This window comes from Salvelinus fontinalis, chromosome 19 (genome assembly GCF_029448725.1).
Source record: "Salvelinus fontinalis isolate EN_2023a chromosome 19, ASM2944872v1, whole genome shotgun sequence".
Classification (NCBI taxonomy): Eukaryota; Metazoa; Chordata; class Actinopteri; order Salmoniformes; family Salmonidae; genus Salvelinus; species Salvelinus fontinalis.
The window spans coordinates 38,628,352-38,647,098 of NC_074683.1; the positions used below are offsets into that span (position 1 = coordinate 38,628,352).

At 43.8% G+C, this 18,747-nt stretch overlaps 1 protein-coding gene across 12 annotated transcripts in view; it reads left to right on the top strand.

Annotated features, from left to right (window-relative positions):
* The window catches only part of LOC129816698 (dedicator of cytokinesis protein 9-like), a 196,685-nt gene that overhangs the window by 151,119 nt on the left and 26,819 nt on the right, over positions 1 to 18,747 (top strand). For 6 of the 12 annotated variants that reach the window (XM_055871481.1, XM_055871488.1, XM_055871485.1 and 3 more), the window contains exons 28-38: positions 1,255 to 1,401; positions 1,491 to 1,574; positions 1,681 to 1,792; positions 8,652 to 8,830; positions 8,931 to 9,047; positions 9,734 to 9,848; positions 9,965 to 10,098; positions 14,042 to 14,156; positions 14,403 to 14,469; positions 14,611 to 14,658; positions 18,000 to 18,139. In XM_055871481.1, coding sequence (XP_055727456.1) covers positions 1,255 to 1,401; positions 1,491 to 1,574; positions 1,681 to 1,792; positions 8,652 to 8,830; positions 8,931 to 9,047; positions 9,734 to 9,848; positions 9,965 to 10,098; positions 14,042 to 14,156; positions 14,403 to 14,469; positions 14,611 to 14,658; positions 18,000 to 18,139 — 1,258 coding nt within the window. Of the gene's footprint in view, positions 1 to 1,254; positions 1,402 to 1,490; positions 1,575 to 1,680; positions 1,793 to 8,651; positions 8,831 to 8,930; positions 9,048 to 9,733; positions 9,849 to 9,964; positions 10,099 to 14,041; positions 14,157 to 14,402; positions 14,470 to 14,610; positions 15,212 to 17,999; positions 18,140 to 18,518; positions 18,563 to 18,747 lie in introns of those variants that run through there. The other 6 variants (XM_055871486.1, XM_055871484.1, XM_055871487.1 and 3 more) reach the window with 3 other exon arrangements.

Below are 18,747 nucleotides of genomic sequence, written 5' to 3' on the forward strand. Positions count from 1 at the left end.
TTTTTTCTATGATATAAATGTCAGCTTATGAGTTTGAGCTCCTAACATGCGCAGCAGTGTGGGCTGCCACAGTCCTCACACAGAATAAAGCACAGCCATGTCTCATAACTAACCATCACTTCAATGCTGTCCACAGCAGTCTCCCCTAACCAACCATAGCCCTGAGTTTCCTCCCTGACATGGCCATGTATAATCAGGAAGCTGCTGTAGGAACCATTACTCTCCCTCAGGAGTGTGCCACACTGAACAGAGGAAAGAGGGAGTTTCCATTAAGGGTTGCTCCCTCTACTGTGGTTCTGTGGTCTCTCACTGGGATGGCCTCCCTCTAGGAATAGCTGTGGTGGGGTCAGAAACAAAACAGCAATGTGTTGTTGGAAGTGTGTAGCTCCTCGAGGACCAAATTGAAGTGTTGCATAGTACTTTCATATGTTATCCTCTGGGCACTTCTCGTATTCAAACGCAAAATCAATCTCACAGTAATAGCTGTGACAGTAACAGCTGTGACAGTAACAGCTGTGACAGTAACAGCTGTGACAGTAACAACAGTAACAGCTGTGACAGTAACAGCTGTGACAGTAACAACAGTAACAGCTGTGACAGTAACAAAGGTAACAGCTGTGACAGTAACAACAATAACAGCTGTGACAGTAACAACAGTAACAGCTGTGACAGTAACAGCTGTGACAGTAATAAAGGTAACAGCTGTGACAGTAACAGCTGTGACAGTAACAACAGTAACAGCTGTGACAGTAACAGCTGTGACAGTAACAACAATAACAGCTGTGACAGTAACAACAGTAACAGCTGTGACAGTACCAACAGTAACAGCTGTGACAGTAACAGCTGTGACAGTAACAACAGTAACAGCTTTGACAGTAACAGCTGTGACAGTAACAACTCTGACAGTAACAACAGTAACATCTGTGACAGTAACAGCTGTGACAGTAACAGCTGTGACAGTAACAACTCTGATAGTAACAGCGGTGACAGTAACAGCGCTGACAGTAACAGCTGTGACAGTAACAACTCTGATAGTAACAGCTGTGACAGTAACAACTCTGATAGTAACAGCTGTGACAGTAACAACTGTGATAGTAACAGCTGTGACAGTAACAACTCTGATAGTAACAGATGTGACAGTAACAACTCTGATAGTAACAGCTGTGACAGTAACAACTGTGATAGTAACAGCTGTGACAGTAACAACTCTGACAGTAACAACTCTGATAGTAACAACTCGTCTCTGTTTCTCAGCTGTCCAGGAACCAGCGTTTCTCGGCCGGTTTCCACCACACGGTGGAGACCCTGGTCAACATGATGATGCCCCACATCACCCAGAAGTACAAGGACAACTTGGACGCAGCCCGCAACGCCAACCACAGCCTGGCTGTCTTCATCAAGGTCAGCTGGCGCCATCTGATTGGCTAGACGGGCACACTTGGTCATCCTTGTACTCTACTGAAATAATCATTTTCTTCCTGTTTCCACAGCGCTGTTTGACCCTCATGGACAGAGGCTTTGTCTTCAAGCAGATCAACCACTACATCCACTGCTTTGTGCCAGGAGACCCCAGGGTAGTTCTCATGATGATATGATTATGTTGAGTTATTACAATACCTTTCATATTTCCACCACTATACCTTAGGAGTAACACTTATGTACATGGAATCTTGTTTTCAGACTCTGTTTGAGTTCAAGTTTGAGTTCCTGCGTGTCATATGCAATCACGAGCACTACATCCCCTTGAATCTGCCCATGCCTTTTGGAAATGGGAGGATACAGAGATTTCAAGGTGAGCAATATGTATGAGATACTTCTATTGTACTAACCTAAAACCATAATGCTTTTATACAGTAATATGATGTTGGGAAAGCTGTCTGCCAAAGTTGAAGGATCCTGTCCATTTTAGTGTTCAATCAATCAATCAATCAAATGTATTTATAAAGCCCCTTTTACATCAGCCGATGTCACAGAGTGCTATACAGAAACCCAGCCTAAAACTCCAAACAGCAAGCAATGCAGGTGTAGAAGCACGGTGTCTAGGAAAAACTCCCCAGAAAGGCAGGAAGCTAGGAAGAAACCTAGAGAGGAACCAGGCTCTGAGGGGTGGCCAGTCCTCTTCTGGCTGTGCCGGGTGGAGATTACAACAGAACATGGCCAAGATGTTCAAATGTTCATAGATGACCAGCAGGATCAAATAATAATAATCACAGTGGTTGTAGTGTTCAGAGTGTTTTAAATTGCTTTTCCATCTCATCAAACTCAAGTACACTACCTACAGTGCATTCAGAAAGTATTCAAACCCAGGTTGTCATTATGGGGTATTGTGTGTAGACTGCTGAGGAAATGTTTCATTTGATCCATTTCAGAATAAGACTGTAACGTAACAAAATGTGGAAAAAGTGAAGGGATGTGAATTATTTCCTATTGCACTATATGCTGTCAAAGTTCTGATAGACCACTACCTATACTGTCCTGATAGACCCCTACCTATACTGTCCTGGTAGACCCCTACCTATACTGTCCTGATAGACCACTACCTATACTGTCCTGATAGACCTATACTGTCCTGATAGACCACTACCTATACTGTACTGATAGACCCCTACCTATACTGTCCTGGTAGACCCCTACCTATACTGTCCTGATAGACCACTACCTATACTGTCCTGATAGACCACTACCTATACTGTCCTGATAGACCTATACTGTCCTGATAGACCACTACCTATACTGTACTGATAGACCCCTACCTATACTGTCCTGGTAGACCCCTACCTATACTGTCCTGATAGACCACTACCTATACTGTCCTGATAGACCACTACCTATACTGTCCTGATAGACCACTACCTATACTGTCCTGATAGACCACTACCTATACTGTCCTGATGGACCACTACCTATACTGTCCTGATAGACCCCTACCTATACTGTCCTGATAGACCACTACCTATACTGTCCTGATAGACCTATACTGTCCTGATAGACCTATACTGTCCTGATAGACCCCTACCTATACTGTCCTGATAGACCCCTACCTATACTGTCCTGATAGACCCCTACCTATACTCTCCTGATAGACCCCTACCTATACTGTCCTGATAGACCCCTACCTATACTGTCCTGATAGACCACTACCTATACTGTCCTGATAGACCACTACCTATACTGTCCTGATAGACCACTACCTATACTGTCCTGATAGACCTATACTGTCCTGATAGACCACTACCTATACTGTACTGATAGACCCCTACCTATACTGTCCTGGTAGACCCCTACCTATACTGTCCTGATAGACCACTACCTATACTGTCCTGATAGACCACTACCTATACTGTCCTGATAGACCACTACCTATACTGTCCTGATAGACCACTACCTATACTGTCCTGATGGACCCCTACCTATACTGTCCTGATAGACCCCTACCTATACTGTCCTGATAGACCACTACCTATACTGTCCTGATAGACCTATACTGTCCTGATAGACCTATACTGTCCTGATAGACCCCTACTTATACTGTCCTGATAGACCTATACTGTCCTGATAGACCACTACCTATACTGTCCTGATAGACCCCTACTTATACTGTCCTGATAGACCCCTACCTATACTGTCCTGATAGACCACTACCTATACTGTCCTGATAGACCTATACTGTCCTGATAGACCCCTACTTATACTGTCCTGATAGACCCCTACCTATACTGTCCTGATAGACCACTACCTATACTGTCCTGATAGACCCCTACCTATACTGTCCTGATAGACCTATACTGTCCTGATAGACCTATACTGTCCTGATAGACCTATACTGTCCTGATAGACCTATACTGTCCTGATAGACCCCTACTTATACTGTCCTGATAGACCTATACTGTCCTGATAGACCCCTACCTATACTGTCCTGATAGACCTATACTGTCCTGATAGACCTATACTGTCCTGATAGACCCCTACTTATACTGTCCTGATAGACCTATACTGTCCTGATAGACCACTACCTATACTGTCCTGATAGACCTATACTGTCCTGATAGACCTATACTGTCCTGATAGACCCCTACTTATACTGTCCTGATAGACCCCTACCTATACTGTCCTGATAGACCACTACCTATACTGTCCTGATAGACCCCTACCTATACTGTCCTGATAGACCTATACTGTCCTGATAGACCACTACTTATACTGTCCTGATAGACCCCTACTTATACTGTCCTGATAGACCTATACTGTCCTGATAGACCCCTACTTATACTGTCCTGATAGACCCCTACCTATACTGTCCTGATAGACCCCTACCTATACTGTCCTGATAGACCCCTACTTATACTGTCCTGATAGACCCCTACCTATACTGTCCTGATAGACCACTACCTATACTGTCCTGATAGACCCCTACTTATACTGTCCTGATAGACCTATACTGTCCTGATAGACCACTACCTATACTGTCCTGATAGACCCCTACCTATACTGTCCTGATAGACCCCTACCTATACTGTCCTGATAGACCTATACTGTCCTGATAGACCACTACCTATACTGTCCTGATAGACCACTACCTATACTGTCCTGATAGACCCCTACCTATACTGTCCTGATGGACCCCTACCTATACTGTCCTGATGGACCCCTACCTATACTGTCCTGATAGACCCCTACCTATACTGTCCTGATAGACCCCTACCTATACTGTCCTGATGGACCCCTACCTATACTGTCCTGATAGACCCCTACCTATACTGTCCTGGTAGACCTATACTGTCCTGATAGACCTATACTGTCCTGATAGACCCCTACCTATACTGTCCTGATAGACCTATACTGTCCTGATAGACCTATACTATCCTGATAGACCACTACCTATACTGTCCTGATAGACCACTACCTATACTGTCCTGATAGACCTATACTGTCCTGATAGACCACTACCTATACTGTTCTGATAGACCTATACTGTCCTGATAGACCACTACCTATACTGTTCTGATAGACCTATACTATCCTGATAGACCACTACCTATACTGTCCTGATAGACCACTACCTATACTGTTCTGATAGACCTATACTGTCCTGATAGACCACTACCTATACTGTTCTGATAGACCCCTACCTATACTGTCCTGATAGACCCCTACCTATACTGTCCTGATAGACTCCTACCTATACTGTCCTGATAGACCACTACCTATACTGTCCTGATAGACCTATACTGTCCTGATAGACCCCTACCTATACTGTCCTGATAGACCCCTACCTATACTGTCCTGATAGACCCCTACCTATACTGTCCTGATAGACCCCTACCTATACTGTCCTGATAGACCCCTACCTATACTGTCCTGATAGACCACTACCTATACTGTCCTGATAGACCTATACTGTCCTGATAGACCCCTACCTATACTGTCCTGATAGACCCCTACCTATACTGTCCTGATAGACCCCTACCTATACTGTCCTGATAGACCTATACTGTCCTTATAGACCTATACTGTCCTGATAGACCCCTACCTATACTGTCCTGATAGACCACTACCTATACTGTCCTGATAGACCCCTACCTATACTGTCCTGATAGACCCCTACCTATACTGTCCTGATTGACCACTACCTATACTGTCCTGATAGACCCCTACCTATACTGTCCTGATAGACCTATACTGTCCTGATAGACCCCTACCTATACTGTCCTGATAGACCACTACCTATACTGTCCTGATATACCTATACTGTCCTGATAGACCTATACTGTCCTGATAGACCCCTACCTATACTGTCCTGATAGACCCCTACCTATACTGTCCTGATAGACCTATACTGTCCTGATAGACCTATACTGTCCTGATAGACCCCTACCTATACTGTCCTGATAGACCTATACTGTCCTGATAGACCCCTACCTATACTGTCCTGATAGACCTATACTGTCCTGATAGACCACTACCTATACTGTCCTGATATACCTATACTGTCCTGATAGACCCCTACCTATACTGTCCTGATAGACCCCTACCTATACTGTCCTGATAGACCTCTACCTATACTGTCCTGATAGACCACTACCTATACTGTCCTGATAGACCTATACTGTCCTGATAGACCCCTACCTATACTGTCCTGATAGACCTATACTGTCCTGATAGACCTATACTGTCCTGATAGACCTATACTGTCCTGATAGACCACTACCTATACTGTCCTGATAGACCCCTACCTATACTGTCCTGATAGACCACTACCTATACTGTCCTGGTAGACCTATACTGTCCTGGTAGACCTATACTGTCCTGATAGACCTATACTGTCCTGATAGACCTATACTGTCCTGATAGACCACTACCTATACTGTCCTGATAGACCTATACTGTCCTGATAGACCACTACCTATACTGTCCTGATAGACCTATACTGTCCTGATAGACCTATACTGTCCTGATAGACCACTACCTATACTGTCCTGATAGACCACTACCTATACTGTCCTGATAGACCACTACCTATACTGTCCTGATAGACCACTACCTATACTGTCCTGATAGACCCCTACCTATACTGTCCTGATAGACCTATACTGTCCAGATAGACCCCTACCTATACTGTCCTGATAGACCCCTACCTATACTGTCCTGATAGACCACTACCTATACTGTCCTGATATACCTATACTGTCCTGATAGACCCCTACCTATACTGTCCTGATAGACCCCTACCTATACTGTCCTGATAGACCTCTACCTGTACTGTCCTGATAGACCACTACCTATACAGTCCTGATAGACCTATACTGTCCTGATAGACCTATACTGTCCTGATAGACCACTACCTATACTGTCCTGATAGACCCCTACCTATACTGTCCTGATAGACCACTACCTATACTGTCCTGATAGACCTATACTGTCCTGATAGACCCCTACCTATACTGTCCTGATAGACCCCTACCTATACTGTCCTGATAGACCTCTACCTATACTGTCCTGGTAGACCTATACTGTCCTGATAGACCTATACTGTCCTGATAGACCACTACCTATACTGTCCTGATAGACCCCTACCTATACTGTCCTGATATACCTATACTGTCCTGATAGACCCCTACCTATACTGTCCTGATAGACCACTACCTATACTGTCCTGATAGACCCCTACCTATACTGTCCTGATAGACCTATACTGTCCTGGTAGACCTATACTGTCCTGATAGACCTATACTGTCCTGGTAGACCTATACTGTCCTGATAGACCTATACTGTCCTGATAGACCACTACCTATACTGTCCTGATAGACCTATACTGTCCTGATAGACCACTACCTATACTGTCCTGATAGACCACTACCTATACTGTCCTGATAGACCCCTACCTATACTGTCCTGATAGACCTATACTGTCCTGATAGACCTATACTGTCCTGATAGACCTATACTGTCCTGATAGACCTATACTGTCCTGATAGACCTATACTGTCCTGATAGACCCCTACCTATACTGTCCTGATAGACCACTACCTATACTGTCCTGATAGACCCCTACCTATACTGTCCTGATAGACCCCTACCTATACTGTCCTGATAGACCTATACTGTCCTGATAGACCTATACTGTCCTGATAGACCCCTACCTATACTGTCCTGATAGACCTATACTGTCCTGATAGACCTATACTGTCCTGATAGACCTATACTGTACTGATTGACCTATACTGTACTGATTGACCTATACTGTCCTGATAGACCACTACCTATACTGTCCTGATAGACCTATACTGTCCTGATAGACCTATACTGTCCTGATAGACCTATACTGTCCTGATAGACCTATACTGTCCTGATAGACCTATACTGTACTGATTGACCTATACTGTACTGATTGACCTATACTGTCCTGATAGACCCCTACCTATACTGTCCTGATAGACCTATACTGTCCTGATAGACCTATACTGTCCTGATAGACCTATACTGTCCTGATAGACCCCTACCTATACTGTCCTGATAGACCACTACCTATACTGTCCTGATAGACCCCTACCTATACTGTCCTGATAGACCCCTACCTATACTGTCCTGATAGACCTATACTGTCCTGATAGACCTATACTGTCCTGATAGACCCCTACCTATACTGTCCTGATAGACCTATACTGTCCTGATAGACCTATACTGTCCTGATAGACCTATACTGTACTGATTGACCTATACTGTACTGATTGACCTATACTGTCCTGATAGACCACTACCTATACTGTCCTGATAGACCTATACTGTCCTGATAGACCTATACTGTCCTGATAGACCTATACTGTCCTGATAGACCTATACTGTCCTGATTGACCTATACTGTACTGATTGACCTATACTGTCCTGATAGACCCCTACCTATACTGTCCTGATAGACCTATACTGTCCTGATAGACCTATACTGTCCTGATAGACCTATACTGTCCTGGTAGACCTATACTGTACTGATTGACCTATACTGTACTGATAGACCTATACTGTCCTGATAGACCCCAGTCTAACAGTTCAAACATCAACTCAGTGCTGCTGTTGTGTTGTTGTTTACATCATAGCAGATAGTTCACGTTTGGGACGTCCTCCTAACGTCTGTCTCCTGTTTGTCCTCCTCCCAGACCTCCAGTTAGACTACTCGCTGACAGACGACTTCTGTAAGAACCACTTCCTAGTTGGGCTGCTGCTGCGGGAGGTCGGCGGGGCCTTGCAGGAGTTCCGGGAGATCCGTCAGATATCCATCCACGTGCTCAAGAACCTGATGGTCAAGCACACCTTTGACGAGCGCTACACCTCCAAGGTAAGCAGCCCAGTCATCCCTGTCTCTTTCCTCTCTCGTCATTTAGTAATTCTTCTTAAAGGAAAAGGAAGTTTATTTCATCAGATTATCTCTATTTCAGAGTCAGCAGGCTAGGTTGGCCACCCTTTACCTGCCCCTGTTCGGTCTGCTCCAGGAGAACGTCCACAGGCTCAACGTGAAGGAAGTTTCCCCATTCACCATCAACTACTCCAACAACGTAAGGCTTCTATCTAGTGGCTAGCTACGACAACAACTCAAATCAACAGCGTAAGGTTGCCATCTAGTGGCTGGCTACGACAACAACTCAAATCAACAACGTAAGGCTGCCATCTAGTGGCTGGCTACGACAACAACTCAAATCAACAACGTAAGGCTGCCATCTAGTGGCTGGCTACGACAACAACTCAAATCAACAACGTAAGGCTGCCATCTAGTGGCTGGCTACCACAACAACTCAAATCAACAACGTAAGGCTGCCATCTAGTGGCTGGCTACCACAACAACTCAAATCAACAGCGTAAGGCTGCCATCTAGTGGCTGGCTACGACAACAACTCAAATCAACAACGTAAGGCTTCTATCTAGTGGCTGGCTACCACAACAACTCAAATCAACAGCGTAAGGCTGCCATCTAGTGGCTGGCTACGACAACAACTCAAATCAACAACGTAAGGCTTCTATCTAGTGGCTGGCTACCACAACAACTCAAATCAACAGCGTAAGGCTGCCATCTAGTGGCTGGCTACGACAACAACTCAAATCAACAGCGTAAGGCTGCCATCTAGTGGCTGGCTACGACAACAACTCAAATCAACAGCGTAAGGCTGCCATCTAGTGGCTGGCTATGACCACAACTCAAATCCCTAACTGCAAAGACTTGATTAATGGTTCATTTTCCTTTCAGAATGGAAGAGATGATCCACTCTTGGGCAACACCGTGATAATGACGCCTCCGAGGTCCAGTACTTTTTTCGACAACAGTTTGCACAAGGATTTGTTTGGAGTCATCTCTGGCACCGGTGAGATTTCAGTCTCCTTTTGGCACCGACGTGAGATTCAACTCATGTTGTCCAGTGGTGATTGAGGGACATGAGGGTCATATATTTAACCGTGCTGACATGTCTATGTTCTTCAGCCTCCCCTCATGCATCCTCTACCCCCAACGTTAACTCTGTCCGCCACGCTGACTCCCGGGGCTCCCTAATCAGCACTGACTCTGGATACAGCCTTCATGAGAAGAGCAACGATAAGAGCAACTCTCTGGACAAGGTACCGTGGACTCATCCTACAGCCAGTGTCATGGACCATTACTTAAACATGATTATGTTGACTTATTATTGGTCAAATCACTGCAGGCTGAGATCTGCTCGACACCAGTTACTGAGGGTCTAACCAATGCCTGAGGACTGTAGCACATGGCTACTGCAGTGATGTTAGTCAGTTAATCTGTTAGTGTTAGTCTGCTAGTGTTATTCTGTTTGTGTTAGTCTGTTAGTGTTAGTCTGTTAGTCTGTTAGTCTAGTCTGTTAGTCTGTTAGTCTAGTCTGTTAGTGTTAGTCTGTTAGTCTAGTCTGTTAGTGTTAGTCTGTTAGTCTAGTTAGGCTAGAAATTAACCTGGGTGGGGTCAATGTGAGTTTCAGCAGCTATTTAGTTGGTCATATTTAGGCCATAGATTTAGTTGAGGATGTTCCATGCATCGTTTTCAGTATTTTCTCAGACAGGCACATACACCTGTTATACCATTGACAGTTATGAGGTTAGTGCCTGTTAACTTGTCATTGTACTATTGACTATTGACTCCTCCATCCACCTACCCACTACTGCTGCTGGCAGAAGGAGAATATCAGGCGGAGACACTCTGCCAATATGCTACGCTTATTTTCCGAACCCGAGGACTCCATTCGCTCCAAACCCGTCACCATGGATTTTATCCTGCTCACCGTCCCCAGTGTCTCAGAGAATCCCACCACTCCACTCAAAGTACAGAATTAGAATTAACATCCCTCACCCTTACTTTCTCCCCTTCCTCCCAGGAAGTGTCCTGTGTGTGTGAGTGTGTGTTTTAGTCTTTGCCGAGGTCCTTTCTTTGCAAGGAGGATGATACACAGTTTAATCTCTGGTGCCATGAAGCCCAGCTACTGCTTTCTGGTTTTCTGTAGGAGTGACACTGAGGCATGCAACCTGGCTGGAGTCTCTTCCTTTCTCATCTCCCTCATGTGTGCCGTGTGACTCTTTTAGCTGTAAGAGTTTTAGAGGATTGTTCTCAGAACTCTAGAACTTAGGGTTGGCACAGTTACCGTTTACGGATTCTCAACAACACGATGAAACTTTGTTGCTCCTTGCTGAAACAAGACAGGTGTTGTAGCGAACGAGTATTCGGTTGCCTAACATTTGATTGGTTATAACGGTGACCACGGTCATTTTGGCTGACCAATAACCGTCATCCAAAATTCCATGACCGTCACAAGCCCTATACAGTATGTACTGAGAAGGTCCCCTTTCTTTGTGTTATGTTTATGTCTGTTATTTTCACAGTTTTCTCTGAATGATAGTCTGAGGAGACAGTCAGTCAGAAAGGGAAAGAAAGACGATGTAATATCTGCTTCATTTTTAAGCCATGAATGACATCCATCTACGATATATAGTCTCTCTTTGATAAAGAATTCATGAAAATGATCACCTACTGTGTTTAGTCAAGTTTTCAGACTGAGTGTACAAAACATTAAGGACAAATGCTCTTTTCATGGCATAGACAGACCAGGTGAATGATGATCTCTATGATCTATGATCTCTTATTGATGTCACTTGTTAAATCCTCTTCAATCAGTGTAGATGAAGGGGAGGAGACATGTTAAAGCAGGAATTTTAAGCCTTGAGACAATTGTAGACATGGATTGTGTATGTGTGTCATTCAGAGGATAAATGGGCAAGACAAAAGATGTAAGTGCATTTGAATGGGGTATGGTAGTAGGTGCCAGGCGCATGACTTTATGTCAAGAACTGCAACGCTGCTGGGTTTTTCATGCTCAAAAGGTTCCTGTCTGTATCAAAAATGGTCCGCCACCCAAAGGACATTCAACCAACTTGACACAACTGTGGGAAGCATTGGAGTCAACATGGGCCAGCGTCCCTGTGGAAATATTTCGACACATTGTAGAGTCCATGCGCCAACGAATGAAGGCTGTTCTGAGGGCAAAAGGGTGGAGGTATAACTCAATATTAGGAAGGTGTTCCTAATGTTTGGTATAATCAGTGTATATGGCAGCTAAGTTTAGCTGCTAACTATCTCTGTCAACAAGATATGGCTTCAGTCTGTTAACTCTGGTCTACACTAACTCACCGCTGGTAAAGGAAGACGCTGTATTTTCCCACGCTATGGTAGATCTGCTACTCCACTGCTTCCTGCTCTCTGTTCCGGCTTGGAGAGTGCTTTGTTGATTCCTGCTTCCTGCTCTCTGTCCCGGCTTGGAGAGTGCTTTGTTGATTCCTGCTTCCTGCACTCTGTTCCGGCTTGGAGAGCTTTGTTGATTCCTGCTTCCTGCTCTCTGTCCCGGCTTGGAGAGTGCTTTGTTGATTCCTGCTTTCTGCTCTCTGTCCCGGCTTGCAGAGTGCTTTGTTGATTCCTGCTTCCTGCTCTCTGTCCCGGCTTGGAGAGTGCTTTGTTGATTCCTGCTAGCTGCTCTCTGTCCCGGCTTGGAGAGTGCTTTGTTGATTCCTGCTTCCTGCTCTCTGTTCCGGCTTGGAGAGTGCTTTGTTGATTCCTGCTAGCTGCTCTCTGTCCCGGCTTGGAGAGTGCTTTGTTGATTCCTGCTTCCTGCTCTCTGTCCCGGCTTGGAGAGTTCTAGTGATTTAAGCCCTGCACGTACAACTGATCTGGCAGTCTCCCCCGCATCTAGAGCCCAGAAGGGTCTGAGTGACTGACTCCATTAGTGTAGTCATACGGCACCATGAGTACCATGTGCTTGCTGCCAGCCATTACAGTAGGCTTACCAGCTTATGAGTGCATCATATGAATGTAAATGTATAGGAGATAGATGTACTGAAAGGTACTTTAGTATTACATCATCAGAAATCAGAAATAGATGTACTGAAAGGTACTTTGGTATGACATCATCAGAAATAGATGTACTGAAAGGTACTTTAGTATGACATCATCAGAAATAGAGGTACTGAAAGGTACTTTAGTATGACATCATCAGAAATAGATGTACTGAAAGGTACTTTAGTATGACATCATCAGAAATAGATGTACTGAAAGGTACTTTAGTATTACATCATCAGAAATAGATGTACTGAAAGGTACTTTGGTATGACATCATCAGAAATAGATGTACTGAAAGGTACTTTAGTATGACATCATCAGAAATAGATGTACTGAAAGGTACTTTAGTATGACATCATCAGAAATAGATGTACTGAAAGGTACTTTAATATGACATCATCAGAAATAGATGTACTGAAAGGTACTTTAGTATTACATCATCAGAAATAGATGTACTGAAATGTACTTTAGTATGACATCATCAGAAATAGATGTACTGAAAGGTACTTTGGTATGACATCATTAGAAATAGATGTACTGAAAGGTACTTTAGTATGACATCATCAGAAATAGATGTACTGAAAGGTACTTTAATATGACATCATCAGAAATAGATGTACTGAAAGGTACTTTAGTATTACATCATCAGAAATAGATGTACTGAAATGTACTTTAGTATGACATCATCAGAAATAGATGTACTGAAAGGTACTTTGGTATGACATCATTAGAAATAGATGTACTGAAAGGTACTTTAGTATGACATCATCAGAAATAGATGTACTGAAAGGTACTTGAGTATGACATCATCAGAAATAGATGTACTGAAAAGTACTTGAGTATGACATCATCAGAAATAGATGTACTGAAAGGTACTTGAGTATATCATTGAACTGATGATGTAATACTAACGTTTTTCTCTTTGCTGACCAAGGTACAGAAATCAGCATTCAAAATTCTTCAGTATCTTATTTTTTTCCTACCCCTTTTTTTGCCTTATAAAACATGTACAGATTACCATACATTAAGAACAACAACATGGCAAATAGAACAACAAGCACAAATCTCCCAATAGCATTACTGTGTGACGAGAGCAGTGCAAACCAGGTGTCAGTAGCGTGTGTTGTAGTGTATTTTAGCTGATCTCTGACCAGCGTGACTGTTCCTCAGAGCCAGCCAGCGTCAGCTCTGAGCGGCAGCCTGCTGCGTTGTGACAAGCTGGACCAGGCTGAGATCAAGAGCCTGCTCATGTGCTTCCTCCACGTCCTCAAGAACATGTCTGAGGGTAAGACTTTACCGCTCTCTACTTAAGCACTTCATTTGATTTTGATTTTTTTGGGGGGGGGGGGGGGGTATCCTTAGTGAACTGTGTATTCCTACAGCCAGTAGTTTTCCTCAGGACTGCGTCCTAAATGACACCCTATTCCCTATTTTGTGCACTACTTTTTTTTAATAAGGGCCCATAGGGTACTATAGGATATAGGGTACCATGTAGGACACACATATAACGCTTCACCTCTCCTTCGTTCAGATGCTCTGTTTACCTATTGGAACAAGGCCTCGTCTACTGAGCTCATGGACTTCTTCACTCTAGTAGAGTAAGCATCGGACTGTCACCTCAACCTTGTTATTGACCCCATGCTACTTCATACCATTTTACTGTATAGATTGAGTATGTTTAAGCATCTTTTTATTAGCCGCAATGAGTAACAATGAGTCTAATGCTTTTTTGTCTCCAGAGTGTGTCTCCATCAATTCAGATATATAGGAAAGAGATGCATCGCAAGGTAATGTTGTTGTCCGAATGGTTTCAATTGAAGCTTTTAAGCTAAAACCTGTAGATGAGACTAAATGACTTGATTTATTACACCTTTTGTTGATAGTATCGTGTTGAAAATGTTGCTGTTTTAATGTCAGTGTGAATATTGTCCGAGCCATTTTAAGGTGATAGTACACCACAAGCTATCTACTGAAGATGCTATGAATGTTTTCTAGTAACACCTGAGATCATTTGAATGACACAACCATTGTCTGATGTCGCTAGTGATAGGTCTAAAGCATTGCCCATGTGTGGCTTGTTTCGTTCAGTTGTATTACCGTTGTGTGTAAAGTAAAGGCCCTCGAACACTGCAGAATGCACACTATAACCACACACCACCCAGTACGCTCATGTTTACCTTTGGACTGGACTCTGGCACACACTTTCTCTGTGAGAGCTCTGTCCTGATAGCTCTCCTATCTCTCTGACCACCACCACTGTCTGTTTATCTGTTCACTTTAATGCTGGCAAGTTTAATATAGTAAATAAAACAAACATGGCTCCTGCCCCCTCCTGCTTGGGTAAGACTACAAATGGAATTAAGTCTCCTATACTAAAAGCATGTTTTCTTCTCTCTTTTCTGATTGGCCATCTTATAACTCCACACCACTTTGATTGGCCATCTTATAACTCCACACCACTTTGATTGGCCATCTTATAACGCCACACCACTTTGATTGGCCATCTTATAACTCCACACCACTTTGATTGGCCATCTTATAACTCCACACCACTTTGATTGGCCATCTTATAACTCCACACCACTTTGATTGGCCATCTTATAACGCCACACCACTTTGGTTGGCCATCTTATAACTCCACACCACTTTGATTGGCCATGTAATCGCACCACACAAACCTGCCATGAGCTTCACCGTCGACTGTGTCTCTTTCATAGTCACATGCATGAGTTGGCTTCTGCTGCTACTAACTGCTATAGTGCTGCTCTAGCAATGTCTGCTTCTATGGATTCGCCTCACAACCTGACTTATCAACACTGAATCCAGATTGTATAGATGTTCACAAATACACTGAGTGCACAAAACAGTATGAACACCTGCTCTTTCCATGACATAGACTGACCAGGTGAATCCAGGTGAAAGCTATGATCCCTTATGGATGTCACTTGTTAAATCCACTTCAATCAGTGTAGATGAAGGGGAGGAGACATGTTAAAGGAGGATTTTTAAGCAGTAGAAAGAGGAGGAAGGGAAGCGCTACTAAGGTACACAATAGTACATTTTGGTAGAAGGTGCTCTTTGGTAAAAGGGGTAAATTGGTCATCAAAAAGAAAGGAGGACCAAGGCACTCTTCATATAATTAATTAAAAGGCCTTTATTAGTATGGCATGTTCAATAGAAACAAAGTTAGTTTAAAAACCGACGCGTTTCGGCTGCATGGCCTTCGTCATGTACAAAAAAAATCAAAAAAAATAATGATTTTTAAGCCTTGTGAGAATTGAGACATGGATTGTGTATGTGTGCCATTGTGTATGTGTGCCATTGTGTATGTGTGCCATGTGGAGGATGAATTGGCAAGACAAAAGATTTAACTGCCTTTGAACGGGATATGGTAGTAGGTGCCAGGTGCACCGGTTTGTGTCAAGAACGCCAACGCTGCTGGGTTTTTCCACGCTCAACAGTTTCCCGTGTCTATCAAGAAAGGTCCACCACCTAAAGGACATCAAGACAACTTGACAACTGTGGGAAACATTGGAGGCAACATGGGCCAGCATCCCTGTCGAACACTTTCGAAACCTAGTAGAGTCCATGTCCCGACGAATTGAGACTGTTCTGAGGGCAAAAGAGGGTGCAACTCAATATTAGGAAGGTGTTCTTAATGTCTTGTACACTCAGTGTAGAAAGAATAGGTGTGTGTCAAATTAGCCTCAAAATGCTCCTAACATACCTAAAGCAGACATTCCTATGGATTTTATTTTCACTTTGGCCCTATTTCTAGCCTGGGAGCCAGTTTATGATTTAGACAACCTTAAACAGGAACTGATCTGGCTACCAGGCTATACAGTATTTCCTTCTATTTTGTGATCAATAGAATAGTTAGGTATTCTAACCTGCTTGACTAACCCTGGTCCTGGTATGTGTGATATCCATTCTAACCTGCTTGACTAACCCTGGTCCTGGTATGTGTAATATCCATTCTAACCTGCTTGACTAACCCTGGCCCTGGTATGTGTGATATCCATTCTAACCTGCTTGACTAACCCTGGTCCTGGTATGTGTAATATCCATTCTAACCTGCTTGACTAACCCTGGCCCTGGTATGTGTAATATCCATTCTAACCTACTTGACTAACCCTGGCCCTGGTATGTGTAATATCCATTCTAACCCTGGCCCTGGTATGTGTGATATCCATTCTAACCTGCTTGACTAACCCTGGCCCTGGTATGTGTGATATCCATTCTAACCTGCTTGACTAACCCTGGCCCTGGTATGTGTAATATCCATTCTAACCTGCATGACTAACCCTGGCCCTGGTATGTGTAATATCCATTCTAACCTGCTTGACTAACCCTGGCCCTGGTATGTGTAATATCCATTCTAACATGCTTGACTAACCCTGGCCCTGGTATGTGTGATATCCATTCTAACCTGCTTGACTAACCCTGGCCCTGGTATGTGTAATATCCATTCTAACCTACTTGACTAACCCTGGCCCTGGTATGTGTAATATCCATTCTAACCCTGGCCCTGGTATGTGTGATATCCATTCTAACCTGCTTGACTAACCCTGGCCCTGGTATGTGTAATATCCATTCTAACCTGCTTGACTAACCCTGGCCCTGGTATGTGTGATATCCATTCTAACCTGCTTGACTAACCCTGGCCCTGGTATGTGTAATATCCATTCTAACCTGCTTGACTAACCCTGGCCCTGGTATGTGTAATATCCATTCTAACCTACTTGACTAACCCTGGCCCTGGTATGTGTAATATCCATTCCAACCTGCTTGACTAACCCTGGTCCTGGTATGTGTAATATCCATTCTAACCTGCATGACTAACCCTGGCCCTGGTATGTGTAATATCCATTCTAACCTACTTGACTAACCCTGGCCCTGGTATGTGTAATATCCATTCCAACCTGCTTGACTAACCCTGGTCCTGGTATGTGTGATATCCATTCTAACCTGCTTGACTAACCCTGGCCCTGGTATGTGTGATATCCATTCTAACCTGCTTGACTAACCCTGGCCCTGGTATGTGTGATATCCATTCTAACCTGCTTGACTAACCCTGGTCCTGCTGGTAGTGGGCCAGTTGTCTAACAGTTTCCTGTTTCCTCATCAGGAGCCAGGAAGGGGTGGGACCCATAGCAGCACATGAGCGGAAGTCTCAGACTCTGCCTGTGTCCCGTAACAGGGCGGGAATGATGCATGCCCGCTTACAGCAACTCAACAGCCTGGATAACTCATACACTTTTAACCACAGTAAGTGTCCCCAATCACCCGCCTCTTAACCATAGGCCCCTCCCTCTGTAGTCAGTCACCTCATCATCATCATCATCATCATCATCATCATCATGTGTGCCACACCCAAGTCCAAAGTCAGCCGTTTCTGAGCCATTTCTCCATGGATGTGGTGGTTTTGAGTGAACAAAAGTGAAGGGTTTTATCCTAGAAAGTATATGACCCCTTGGGGGTCAACACATATCCAGTCACCACTGTTGTTGAAGGGATGGTTTTAATCAGGACCAAGTTCACTGCTGTAACCGTTGTATTGACTCCACCAAAAGCAAAATAGATTCAGCTCTATAGTAAGTATCTTACTTGATTCCCTTTAATGAAGTGAATTTCTTTGTGTTTTCAGTGTAAGAAAGATTTCAAGTGTTCTTGGAATATCTGTAGACCATGGTAAGAATGTGTCAGGTCAACGACAGGCAGTTTACAGACTATTAGCTCTGTTCATCTGGTTGAATTAAGAGCATGCCATTTTAGCTGAGAACGAGCCCTCTGTAAACCCTCGGTTCCCTCTGACCTGTTCATTTCTGTTCCCTTCGTAACTCATTTCATTGTATTCAAACCTCTGAAGTTGAATG